This window comes from Spermophilus citellus, assembly GCF_964194105.1.
Source record: "Spermophilus citellus genome assembly, chromosome: 14".
Lineage (NCBI taxonomy): Eukaryota > Metazoa > Chordata > Mammalia > Rodentia > Sciuridae > Spermophilus > Spermophilus citellus.
In genome coordinates this window covers 85,812,622-85,826,357 of record NC_138194.1, presented here as the reverse complement: position 1 = coordinate 85,826,357, position 13,736 = coordinate 85,812,622, and the positions used below count along the sequence as shown (strand labels likewise).

At 39.3% G+C, this 13,736-nt stretch overlaps 1 protein-coding gene across 1 annotated transcript in view; it reads right to left on the bottom strand.

The window, feature by feature from the left end:
* Positions 1-5,454: 5,454 nt before the first annotated feature.
* LOC308633516 (DEP domain-containing mTOR-interacting protein) overlaps positions 5,455-13,736 on the bottom strand; it is a gene marked incomplete at its 5' end in the record, with an annotated part of 68,103 nt that continues 59,821 nt past the window's right edge. Inside the window, one exon of the mRNA XM_081266369.1 lies at positions 5,455-10,693. Coding sequence (XP_081122495.1) covers positions 10,565-10,693 — 129 coding nt within the window. The 3' untranslated portion in view covers positions 5,455-10,564. The remainder of the gene's footprint in view (positions 10,694-13,736) is intronic.

The window sequence follows — 13,736 nt, the reverse complement described above, 5'->3', positions numbered from 1 at the left end:
GAAGGAGTCAAGTGATAGTAGTGATATCGAGAAGAAAGAGCGAAGCAGGTAGAATCACCATGTGTGCAGATGAAAAGCAAGGATGCGATCCAGGCACCAGGTTAGAGGAATAAGCCTAGGTCCTCACTGCTCAGGAGGGGACTGGGTAGCTCCCCAGCAGAAAGTGGGGTGCTCTCAAGGAGCAAGTTCTTATTCTAGATTGTTCTCTCCATTTCTGTACATGTGTAATCTCATGCTCAAATTGGATGGCAGATTCCCTCCGTAGTCAGGGGCTACGTTCCAAGCCTGGCCCCATCACTTGGCCAATATGTGATCTCCACTGACTTAATGACTGCAGTCTTTGTAAAATGGGAACTTTACTAATACATACTTCACGGAATTGTGAGGATTAAATGAGATCATCTGTAGAAAACATTTAGCAGAGTAGCTGACATGTATTTAGAGTGCAATAAATACTAGTAACCCCCTACCTCCCACTGTGTGTGTGTGTGTCTGTGTGTGTGTCTGTGTGCAGTGCTGGGGACTGAATCCAGGTCTTGAGTATGCTAAGCAAGCATTCTACCATTAGGCAACATCCTCAGTGTAATAGTACTAATAGCAACTATCATTATCAGTTATTTATTTTTTGAACATTTTTTTTAGTTGTAGATGGACACAATACCTTTATTTTATTTATTTATTTTTATGTGGTGCTGAGGATCAAACCAGTGCCTCACAGGTACGTGGTAGGAAGTATTTACCACTGAGCTACAAACCCAGCCCTCATTATCAGTTATTTCTAAGACTGTTTGTCTGGGGAAAAAAATAACAATTTTACCAGAAAATTTAAAGCATCTCTTAGATTCTAACAAAGTTTATCTTATTCTTTTCTTTGCACTTACAGAACAAGTTGGGAGTGTGTACAGTACTGGTGGGAAGAAAGCGAAACAGGTGGATGTAGGGAAGAAAATGAGTGGATTTTCTTTTGCTTGTTAAGAAAGAACGTGAACTTTAATGAAGATAGTACCCAACCTTTCCCATTCCATGTCAATACCTAAAGCATCAGAAAGCTCTCGCAACTAATGTAGCTCAAACTGGCTGGAGTAAAATCTGAAAAAATCAAGGGTTCTTTGTTTAACACAACAGGCTGGTCTCATGTTCTCAGACTCCCATGTTCCTTACAGCTCATCAGACTTGCTTTCCTCCCTTTGTGCTGCTAAATAACAGATCTAGGGGGCTCCCTACTTAATATTTAACTAGCATCGGTGTCCCCATGTCATGCAGCTCGTGAGTTTTTCAGGTGTAGGTGCTAGTATTCTGCTTTTTACCATTCATAGCAGCAGAAACATCTGGGTCTTTTAAAATTCCAGGCTCAGTTTTGGCTACACTCACACATCCATGTTCAAGTTGAGGTCACAGAGCCAACGTCCTCTCTCTCTTCCCAAGTTACCTGAGTGCTAGTCACCCGATGTCCCATCGAGTCAGACTGGACCTGGAAAGGTGTCACTGTCCACCTTCATAAAGCCCCAATTATGAACTGACCTCTGTGGACCCAGGCAACTCAGACTCGCAGAAATGAGTTTAATATTTAACTCTGAGGAAGCAAAAGACAGCTAGAGTAAGATATGGAGTCCCCAGAGTCAAAGAGAGAGCCACAAAGACAGAATAACCTGCCAAGGAAAAAGAGAGTTATCAAGTTCTGGGAACTAAAGAAAGGACACTCGTGAGCCAAATTCTTTACAAACCTTCCTTTATTTTGCTCAGTACGTTCATCAGACATACACGGCAAGCAGTAGCCTGTGCTTCCGCTCTCACCACAGAAAGCTTATGCAAACAGAAGCACAAGGATGTGTGTTGCTCATGTAATTCTAGTGAAGAATGATGTCTCAGTTCAGGTGTGTTCACGGGGCAGTGGGGGGAAACCACCTCCATCATTAAGATGAACTCTCCAATACCCCCGGAGAGCTTTGCTATCTGATACAATGACCTACAATAGTGCAAACATGTCGATTGTTTTTATTGCTTTCCTACCAGGCTGTAAAACTGCTGGGAATCTGATAGGGTAAGAAATAGATATTGTTGTTTGTGAAACTATTCTATAGGAAATTTTAAACTTTAAAGATTATGTTTGGTGAGTCATTTCCACATATGTTTTAATTTCAATAGCTAGGTATCTGAGTAAGATAAGGATCCAAAAGCAAATTTATTTTGGTTTCCTCCCAATTTACAATCCAAAATTCAGAGCTATGTTTTCTATTAACCTGTGAATCTCCTTATTCCTCAGTAACTGAGAAAAATAGTCAAAGTGACAGAATGAGATACACATTGAAGTAAAAATAGCCTCTTCAAAAAATGATGCTAGGAAAACTGGAAATCCATATGTAGCAGAATTAAATTGAATCCCTGTCTCTCACCTGCTCAAAACTCAAAGTGGATCGAGGACCCAGGAATTAGACCAGAGCTCTGGGCCTATGAGGAAGAAAATATAGGCCCAACTCTATTACATCAGCTTAGGAACTGACTTCCTCAATGAAACGTGTAAAGCGCAAGAAGTAAAATCAAGAATCAATATATGGAATAGTATCAAACTAAAAAACTTCTTCACAGCAAAAGAAACAATCAAAAACATGAAGAAAGAGCCTGCAGAATGGGAGCAAATCTTTGCCACCTGCACCTCAGATGGAACATTAATCCCCAGGATATATAAAAAACTTAACACCAAAAAATTTAAAAATATAAAAACCCCCAAAGATAACCCAATCAATAATTGGGCAAAGGAACTGAACAGGCACTTCACAGAAGAAGAAATATGACTGGTCAACAAATATATGAAAAAAATATTCAACATCTCTAGCAATTAGAGAAATGCAAATTAAAACTATACTGAGGTTCCATCTCACTCCAGTCAGAATGGCAATTATAAAGAATACAAGTAATTATAAATGTTGGCAAGGATGTGCGGGGAAAGGTGTACTCATACATTGCTCATGGGACTGCAAATTGGTACAACCACTCTAGAAAACAGTATGGAGAGTCCTCAGAAAACTTGGAACAAAACCATCATTTGACCCAGTTATCCCACTCCTTGGCATATACCTAACGAACTTAAAATCAGCGTACCACAGTAACGCAGCCATGTCAATGTGTATGGCAGCCAAGCTATGGAGTTGGTAAATGAAACTATGGCATTTGGCTGTAAATGGATGGAACTGGAGACTATTATTGTACATGAAATAAGCCAATCCCAAAGAACCAAAGACCAAATGTTCTCTGATCTGCTGATGCTAACACACAATGTGTGTGTGTGTGTGTGTGTGTGTGTGTGTGTGTGTGTGTGTGTGTAGGGGGAGAATAGAAGTTCATTGGATTAGACAAAGGGGAAGGAAGGGAAAGGACAGTGGATGGGAATAGAAAGGCAATAGAATGAATTGGACACAACTTTCCCATGTTCATATATGAATATACCATCAATGAAACTCCACATCATAGACAACCACAAGAATGGGATCCTAATTAGAATAAGTTATGCTCCATGTATATATAATGTCAAAATACTCTCTTCTATCATGAATATTTATCACGTATATTTACAAATTAAAAAATGTAAAAAAAAAAGTGACAGAATGGGCCCTTTTAAGGCACTCAATTGAATGTAGAGTAACAGATTATTTGTTGGAGGTTCCCGAATATATTATACAAACTCTCAATAATCCTTGCCTCAATTGATTCATGGAGTTGTAGGATACAAAGGTTGAAGACATCCTGCATATGATGAAGGCATAATGTAGTAAATTAGGATGGCAAACGTAGGTAAGTCTGTGCTTTAGTTTACGAGCTCTGCAGCACCTTAGAAACCTCAGTATCATCGACCACACATACACTCATTTGACAATCATCAAGAAGTCTCAAAACATGAAGAGTTGGAGAAGATATTAATATACACCACTTTTGTATTTTGAGTCAGTTTGGAAGCTCATTAGTATAACTCTATAAAGTTGGACGTTCATATTTCCTACAACTCAACAATTATTTTCCTAAATGGACATCTAAAAGAAACTCCTCTATTGTTTGGAGATGGCATGAGAATGTTCAAAGCAACCACACTTATGACAATAGCAGTGAGAATGGCTCAAATGCCCATCCACAGGAAACTAAAGAATTTGCGGCATGGACTTTACTGAGTTGTGAAAAAGGAATGAATTATTATACACAAAAAACCTGGAGAATAAAATGCAAATTGCAGATTACATAAAACTCGATGCTCTTTTAGTAAATTAATTTTTTTAAAAAAACTAAACAATTAATAAGAACCAAAAAAAGCAAGAAGAATGGTAAACTTCATGTTCCATCACTGTGTTTTCCTTGATTAAGGGAAAGTCAGAGACGGGAGTGGGAAGAAAAATACAATTAAATTATTAAAGTATTATCAGTATTCTGGTTCTTGAGTTGGAAGGTGGTCTCTAGCATTAAAACAGATGTTTTAGCTGGGTGCAGTGGCATACACCTGTAATCCCATCGACTTGGAAGGTTGAGGCAGGAGGATCACAAGTTCAAAGCCAGCCTCAACAACTCAGTGAGGCCCTAAACTCAGTGGCACTCTGTCTCTAAATAAAACATAAAAATGGCTGGAGATATGTCTCGGTGGTTAAGTGCCCCTGGGTTCGATTCTTGGTACCCCAAACAAAACAAAACAAAACAAAAAACCCAGCTGTTTTAACACCTTGCTTTCTTATTCCCCCATCTACAGAGGGAATAATTTTAAGAGACAAGCCCAAAGGTGACTCTTGAAGGATGAGCTGCACGTCGGCTCACTTTGTATTCCCAGTGCCTACGTGCAGTGTCTAAAACCCAAGACCTCAGTAAGGTTTCCTGAATGAATCAATAAGTGAATGAGCAATAGAAAATTAAATGTCCTTTTGGTTAACTCTGAGTATAGTGTGAATAACCACTAACCCCTAAAACTTTACATCCCCCCCCAACACAGAATTATTTAACTTATTTCCTAATCCATCATCATCAGTTTTTAAAAATGACAAGTACATGGTATTTTTCCATATAGAACATCCTACAATACCCATCATATAGGGTATCTGTATAGGAGAAAATTATTCTGAATCAAATATAGTACAGAAAAAAAAACCACATTTTAGTGCATATTTTTTTTCCAGGCAAAAGACCTCCAGAAAACATCCATCAAGAAGTAGGTTTAAAAATGGCATTTTGGGCTACCTTAGAGAATTAGATATGAGTCCCATGTGTTTTCTCTGATAAATAAGTAGTACATCAGCTTATAATGCAACCCTTTCTTTGAACAAAAATTGGCTAATTTGTTTTAAATGACAGGAAAAGCTGAAACCCTAAAGTCATCGTTTTAAAAATGTTCCATTTATTTCATGCCACATGCCTCTGTTTTTATATAATAATTCTAAGTATTATGCTACCATTTTAATAAAGGGCAAATAAATCTCAACCCAATTTTAAAGATATATATTAAGTACATTTATTAATTCATTTAACAATACCATATGCTATCTTTGACAATGAACTTCATTTTGGTACATAGCGCATTTGTGTTTTGGTATTGAAATGAAGAAAGATACATTGCACCTGAAAAATCTGCCTTAAGTGATTAAAACCATGGTCAATGACAGTGACAGATTTCAACCAATTAGCAAAACCAACATGTTCTAGAGTTATTCTGATCATTTATAATAAAAAAATTAAACAGGATTAATACTCAACAGGAGAGAATAGTTAATCTCAACAATTTAAAACAGGTCTCTCTTTAAGACAGCAGATTATTTTCACAATACATTTGAAAGGAAACAATATTTAAAAATGTGAGATTCCAATATGAACAAACTTTCAGCAGTAACTTTTTAAATATGAATTACCTGTCCCTGTGGTATAGCCACCTTTTATAAGATGGTGTGAAGTCGATCACACTAATCCACACACATAATGATTATCATCTCCAAGTTATTCCCCATTTATCAACTTAACGTCTTATTAATTTATACAATTATTTAACAAAGATTACAAATAAAACCTCAAGACTCAACCCAAAAGGTAGCTGCATTTCTCTCTATAACAAAACATGGCTTTCAAATTTGCACACATTGAATTAATGAAGAAACAAAAACTATATTCCTTTCTATCACCAAAAGATAAACTCATCACATACACAAACACCTGAAAAATCAAAAGTGAGCAAAGAAGGGAGCAAAGAAAGATATCAGAGGCCCCTGGGTGTGAGTAAAACCTCACACAATACCCGTGCCCTATGTGGGGAAGGCACAGTCCAGACACACTCACACACACACGAAATAAAAGCTCCTAGAAGCACTGCTCTTATTCATTTAAGATATTTTTTTTGTGCTACATTTAGAAATGGGTTTTTAAATTTTAAAGCAGAAAACTGTGAAAATATCAGGTAGAATACTTATTGTTTTATGATATGATTTAACAATTCAAGACAGATCAATTAAAACTTTATTCCCTTGCCTTTACAGACCTCTTTCCTTTGCTGAATACCTGCAAGCCAAAGGCCTATTCTGGCAACATTACCCTCGGCTACACAGCAGGACTGCAAAGGCCCTGGTTTAGGAGGAGGAGCAGGGCCTCTGGCCTAAGCTCTCACCCAGCAAGCTTCGTGGGTCTGAGCATGTCACGTGACCATTCTGTTTCCTTGGTCATCAAATGAAAAGACTGAGCCATGCCCCACATGGCCTCCCATAGCACTATCATTTTAGGATTTTCTGACTTGAAGTTTTCATTAGAAACAGCTTTGATTCAATATTACACTCTACCCAGGATGCTGACTAGTAATTTGCATCTGGATAGAGAAAAGCTTTCTGTAGCTAGGTTACCTGCTGGGATTTATTAAACAAATGGGGCGGGGGTGGGGGTGGGGGTGGTGTCCCACTCTAGGTGGATTAAAAATGGCTACAAATTCTTTGAAATTGACCCATAAAAAGGAGGCATCTTGTTTCCTACCCCTTAGTTCTGGACTAACTTTATGACTCCTTTTGGCTCATAAAATGGTATGGAAGTGAAACTATGTAACTTCTAAGCAAGTAGAAGAAAGGTATTGCAGTATATTTAATCTCAGCCTGGGCTAGTTCTGGGGAATAGTCAAATGCAGTGGAAACGTAGGCAATTTGGCCCACAGTCTCAGCCCACTATAAGACATATGCATAAGACCATCTGTGTTTGTTAGCTTTCCATCAGTATAACAAAATACCTGAGATAATTAACTTACAAAGAGAAAAGGTTTACTATAGCTCATTTTGGGAGGTTCCAGGCCATCAATTGGCCATTGCTTTGGGGTCTATGATGAGGCAGGATATCACAGCAGGAGAAGATGGTGAAACAAAAGTGCTCAACTGATGGATAGGAAGAAAAAGAGGAAGGACTAGGGCCTCACAGACCCTCTCAAGGACATACTCCTATGACTTAAGGACCTTCTACAAGGTTCTACCTCTCAAAAGTTTCCACCATTGTCCCAGTATTATCACTCTGGGGATCAAATCTTTAACACACGGGTCTTCAGGGGTTTTCAAGATTCAAACTGCAGCACCACCCAAGATCAAGCAGCCTCCACCAACTGCTCACTAACCACAAACGTGGGGCAGTGGTGGGCCACCTCAGCTTAATTCTGCCCCAACCGACAACCTGTAGGGTTGGGAGCCAAGAAATTTAGGGGGAGGTTGTTGGGCAACAATAAACAGCTGGAATTCTCCTCTGTGTCAGGAACTATGTTAGGTAAAGGGATATCCTCCTGGGTACCAAGACATCCTTATTCTGCCGATGCTCAGTGTCTAGGCTGGGAGACAATCCGAAGGCAGAGCAATTTCAAAGGAATGTCATTGGTACTATAATGGGGTTAGGGTGGGACTGACTCAAGGTTTGTAGGAATTCAGAGAAGGGGCATGAATGCCAGAATTAGGAAACTGGCAACAAAGGCTTCTCAGAGGAGATAATATGTAAGGGGTGGGTTAATAAGAAGAAAGAGATTCCTGGGTAAAGAAGGAGATAGAACATTCTAGGAAAGAGAAACAGCAGGTGCACACCCTGAAGAGAGTGAGATGAGGACGTGGGACACAGGGGCATTCACTGTGACTCATGTATGAGGACACTGGGGTGGGCGGAGGAGTGGCTAACGTAAAGCTCTTGTGGCCTTAAGAGACCCTCTGGCATTTGGCCTTTAAACTGAGGGTGATGAGAACCAAAGAAGAAAACCCTCTCTGCCTCCGCTCCCTGGCAGGAGGAGGCTGTGTGGAGTACAGGTACTTCTCTGGTGCTCAGGTTAGCTAATAGGAAGTTACATTTCCCAGGGTTCAAGACGGTGGGCCTTGGGATCTCAGTAAAATGTATAGGCAGCAGGTGAGAAGATGGCATTTTTTGAAAGGCGTTCTTTCTTCTCTTGTCAATTAATGAAGACCTGGAGAAATGAAGCATCTAAGACCCATCTTTAAAAGATGCTACAAGAAATGTTGTTAAAAACCAGGTGGTAACCAACTACTATATATATAAATAGCTAATAAAAAAAATGGTAAAAAAAAAAAACCCCAGGTAGTATGTTTTCCTACTGACTAGTTGTGTGGTTTGGGCATATGACTAACCTCTTTACAAGTGGGTTTCCTCACGTGTACAATGGGGATAACGCTGGCCTTGACCTCACAGCTCATTAAAGACAAACATGTAAAGTCTTAGCATGGCACCTGGCATATGAGAGCTTCCAATATAAGGTCCCTAAATGGGGAAAGTTTGGAGGGGAGGGGTAACACGGACTTAAGCATGAAACTACCTGGTGTTTGAACTCAGGCTGTATGATGCAGTAGTTTTGGCAGCTGTTTGAGCTTAGAGAACAAATTCAAACTTGCTCAGACTTAGTTTCCACATCTGAAAAATGTGGGTGGTGATATCTACCTCAAAAGACTGTGATGAGGAGGGAAGGAAATCATACACAGCAAATACCACAGCACAGAGCCCAACACGCAGTAGAAACACACACACATGTGAAGGCAATCATCTTTCTCAAATATAGATTGACAATATTAATGCTAGACATTCAATATTACTTCAAAATCCTATCCTCTGACTACAGCTAGAAAAGTTGGATTACCAGGAAAAAAAATATATATATATATATGTATAAAATCTTCAGCATGTTTTCCCATCCGCTGGTACCAATGTATGGTGATAACCTATCACCAAGAAATGACTGAGGTACAACACTCTTACTTTGTTAGAGCATATTAAGAAAGCAATCTTGTTGTTTATGGGAAATAATAAAAAGAATTTAGCATTCCCAGACACCCTCATTTGGCACTTTGAGGAACTACCTCTACATACCAAGACCCAAGATGTACTCTTTCCTAGACCAAGAAAGGAATCGTGCATATGTACAACAAAGATGAAAAATTCCTACCCCAGATGGCAATTTCAGTGAAAATAATCCCCCTAATGAGCAGCATGTCATGTCCTTGGAATATGTTGCATTAGAAGGCCAGTAACAATTTGGGCTTAAGAAAGCAATTCAGAGTTTCAAGTTTTATCACACAGAAGCTGAATTCTAGAATATTTACCTTAAAAGTGGACACTTGCAAAGTAAAACCCTTGCTAGAAGGCTTGATTTTGAGCTTCACGTGTCGTCTATGCACAAACTTCTTCTATTCACATTCAATATATTTAGAATTAATTCTAGAAAATGGTTATAGCTGATTTATAGAACCAAATGATTTAGGCTCAGTAAAAATAATAATCATCTCAGTAAAAGATCATTATTTCCCTATTTACCTGCTCACAGCATGACAAGGTTTCTTTCTTTCTTTTTTTTTTAATCTAATGTCCTAATTAACATTAAGTTAAAAGTTGATACTGAAGGCAGTAATTAAGAAATTTGTCATTTTACAATGGTTTTTAATTACTTCAATGCTTGAGAACCTTTTTGGAAATGCTGGTTAACAGGTCATATTCCTATGGATGTCACTTTCATTTGAAGCTTGGTGAAATCTAGACCCTCCATTAAACAACTCCCTGCTAATTTAGGTGAAACTTTTTGTTTGTTTGTTGCTTTTGTTTTTTGAGATGGGATCATGCCTTGTGACCTTGGAACCCCTGGGCTCAAGCCATCTTCCTGCCTCAGCCTCCTGTGTAGCTGGGACTACATACTACTGTGCCCAGCTTAAAAGTACAATTTAAAGTCTGTAACAACTAATGACTCCTAAAAGGGGAATTTTAGCATGTTGCTATTCTGGGTAGAAAAACATTTTAACAACTTTCTGCACACTAAGATTTAAAAAAGCGATGAATGACAACTACACCTAGAAATCTAATAAGGCAATTCCATCATGTAGGAAAACTCTAGTTCCCAAATGTTTTCTACATTGACTTTTTTTTAAAAGATGTGTTACCCGGTTCTTCCACATTCAAACAGTGTATGAAACTCAATTTTAAGATGTGTATGCACAAAGAAAAATTTCCTATGTCCAAAGCCATCCATTCGCATGAAGTGTTGTCATTGTGTTATTGTGTCACTCTGGTCACCCATGGGCCACTGGAGGCCTGGAGGGACAGCTGCTCAGCACTCTAACTCCTCCATGACTTCCATGACAATTGTCCGTGGGCCTGTCAGAATCAGATTGCTCACGGTCCGGTAGTCTACGTGCAGCACATTGAGCCCATTGACAGAGACGACGAACTGACAGACCTAAAGGAACAATGAAAAGAAAGAACATCAGTTATAGCTGCACGGTTTTTACAGACCTTTCATAAAGATAGTGTGCAGCCATAACAGGTAAGTCATTCTTAAAATATCCATCCAAACCCACTGACAACTCCAATTCAACAATCTCCAAAAAGCCACATTTTTCCAGGCATTGTGATGGGAAAAAAAACATGTATTTTATGTATTTATTTTCAGTACTGGGGATTGAACCCAGGAGTGCTCTCCTGCTGAGCTACAATACTAGGCCCACCTCCTTTTAAATTGGGACAGGGTCTAAGTTGCCCTGGCAAACAATTTACAGTCTTCCTGCTTCATCCTCCTGAGTTCCTGGAATTACAGGTGTGCGTCAATAATGTGCCTGGTGAAGAAGCATTTATTTTAGGGTTTCACAAAATTGGGCTTAAATCCTACCTCAGAACCTTAAGCTAGGTTATTTAAATTTCTGAGTTTTATTTCCTTCAATTCTAAAATAGGGATGTTACCTACCTTATAAGGTTATTGCAAGAATTAAAGAAGGTGAAATACACAAAGCTTCGTTACAGTGCTCCAAATCTGTGGAGATGCAATGTCTCCTGACAGTCACTGTGGTTTTTTTTTTATGGCTGTAATTATTCATATGGACTCAGTAGACAAGAAAAACCTATGGTCCAGTGTTCTCTAAACAGTTCTCTTTTATAAATATTGCTTCTACATGATTATTAATAGTGCTTCCTAGTGCTTCCTTCCATTTGTCAAGGGGTCCAGTCATTTTTTCCAGTATTGTGTATGGAACCCAGGGGCACTTTACCAAGAAAGCCACTTTCCCAATCCCCACCTCTCTCCTACTTTTTTTTTTTTTTAAGACAAAGTGTCCCTAAGTAGTTAAGGTTGGCCTCAAACTTGCAATCCTCCTGCCTTAGCCTCTGGAGTCCCTGGGATTACAGGCATGTGCCATCATACCTGGCTGAAGTGTACCAGTTGTAATGATAAATTCTACAAATCTCCCTATTTCCTATCCCCAGAAAAGTGGATGAGGCTAACAAAGGCTAACTTTTACAGTGAGTGGTAACCTATGGCAGGAGAGGGAACCACAAAACAATGACAAGCACCATTCATTTATGTGCGCCCACTCTGTATATATCAGTTAAGTTTGGTAAGTCTGTGCTTATTTGTTATAGCAGTAGTACTTATACATATTCAGTGTTGAATGAACTGAATAACTAAATGCATAAATAAAACAGCACAATTAGGATTGAGTCTGAAGGCCTTCTTGCTCCACATAAATCTCTCCTTTCACTGGGAAAATAAGAAAATAGGAAGAAGGAAAAGACAGCAAGCAGGAGAAGGAAAGGAAGGATGGAAGATGGTTGAGATGGACTAATTGAGTGATGAGTCCCATATCTGTGGTTCTCATCATCCCACTCCTGTTAGTACAAGGCCTGAGTAACTAATATGTGCTCCTGCTCCTAACTGGTTATTAATTAATTTAGTGTTGAAGGATTCAACCAAACAATGTGGAAAATACAAAAACATTCTGAAACTACCATTTCCCTTTAGATGTTTTCTGAGTGGGTGTTGTAGTCAGTTTTTTCATGGCTGTGACCAAAGACCTGACAAGAAAATTAGAGGAGGGAAAGTTCGTTTGGGGCTAATGGTTTCAGAGGTCTCTGTCCACAGATGGCTGATTCCATTCCTCAGGGCCCAAGATAAGGCAGGACATCATGGTGGAAGTGACGTGGAGGAAAGAGGTTCAGGTCATGGTCACCAGGAAGGAAGCTCTGCTCCACACCACAAAATATATACCCAAAGGCATGTCCAATGACCCACTTCCTCCAGACACACCCCACCAGCCCCAGTCACCTCTTAGTTAATACCTATTGGGGGGCTGACCCACCAATTAAGTTAAAGCTCATAATCCAATCATTTTGCCTCTAAACCTTCTTGTGTTGTCTCACCTATGAGCTTTGCGGGGGAGCGGGGTGATGGGATACCTCACATCTAAACAATAACAGAGGATAATTTCAATTTAAATTCAAACATTATATTAAGTTCCAAACAATCTATACCTACTACTTAGGTACACCAAAATTTTAAAGTATTAAAAGGTCAGTTCTGCCTCTGCAGAAAAGATGTGGGATTTAGAATCCAACATTATAGATTGACATCCTTGGCCCCTTTGATGGACAACTTTAATCAAATCACTTCTGCTCTTCTATGTCTCATCATATGTTTTAGTCAGTTTTTTCGCTGCTGTGACTAAAAGGTCTCACCAGAACAATTTTAGGGGAGGAAAGTTTTATTTTAGGGGCTCATGGCTTCAGAAGTCCAAATCCACAGACAGCAGACTCCATTCCTAGGGGCTGAAGATAAGGTGGATATCATGGTGGAAGATTGTGGCAGAGGGAACCAGCTCACATGATGATCAGAAAGCAGAGAGAGAGAGGACTCCACTTGCCAGATACAAAATATATCCCCCATAACCACACCCCCAGTGAACCATTTCCTCCAACCATACCCCACCTGCCTCCAGCCACCAACCAATTAATCCCATCAGGGACTAATTCCTCCCCAATCATTTCTCCTCCAAACCTTCTAGCATTGTCTCACACATGAGTTTTTTTGGGGACACTTCACATCCAAAAAATAACATGATACGTCTTATTTTTAAAAGAGTTAGGTAAACATGCTTATCCTCACAGGTTCGGATTAGAAAATGCACTTAAAACCTCTTCCTTAACACCAAGCAATACAGTAGTGCTGGGTTCTATTCATTTTTTTCCTTAAAAACACTCCCTTCAAGGTCACATACAAAACAGAATAGAAAGTGGAAGGTCATAAGCAGACTGTTTATTTACTCAGTGAACAGTTGCTATTTCTTCTTGGATTTTCTACTCCCCAATTTACATCACTAAGGTGTTTCACCTGCCCAAGGCCACCCCGTGATCACCAGTTTTCCTGTTCCTTTTCATTAGTCTTTCCTCTTGGATTCAGGGCATGTCTTATATAAAATCAGCAGTTGTCAACCATGGTCAAGGTCAGAGTCATA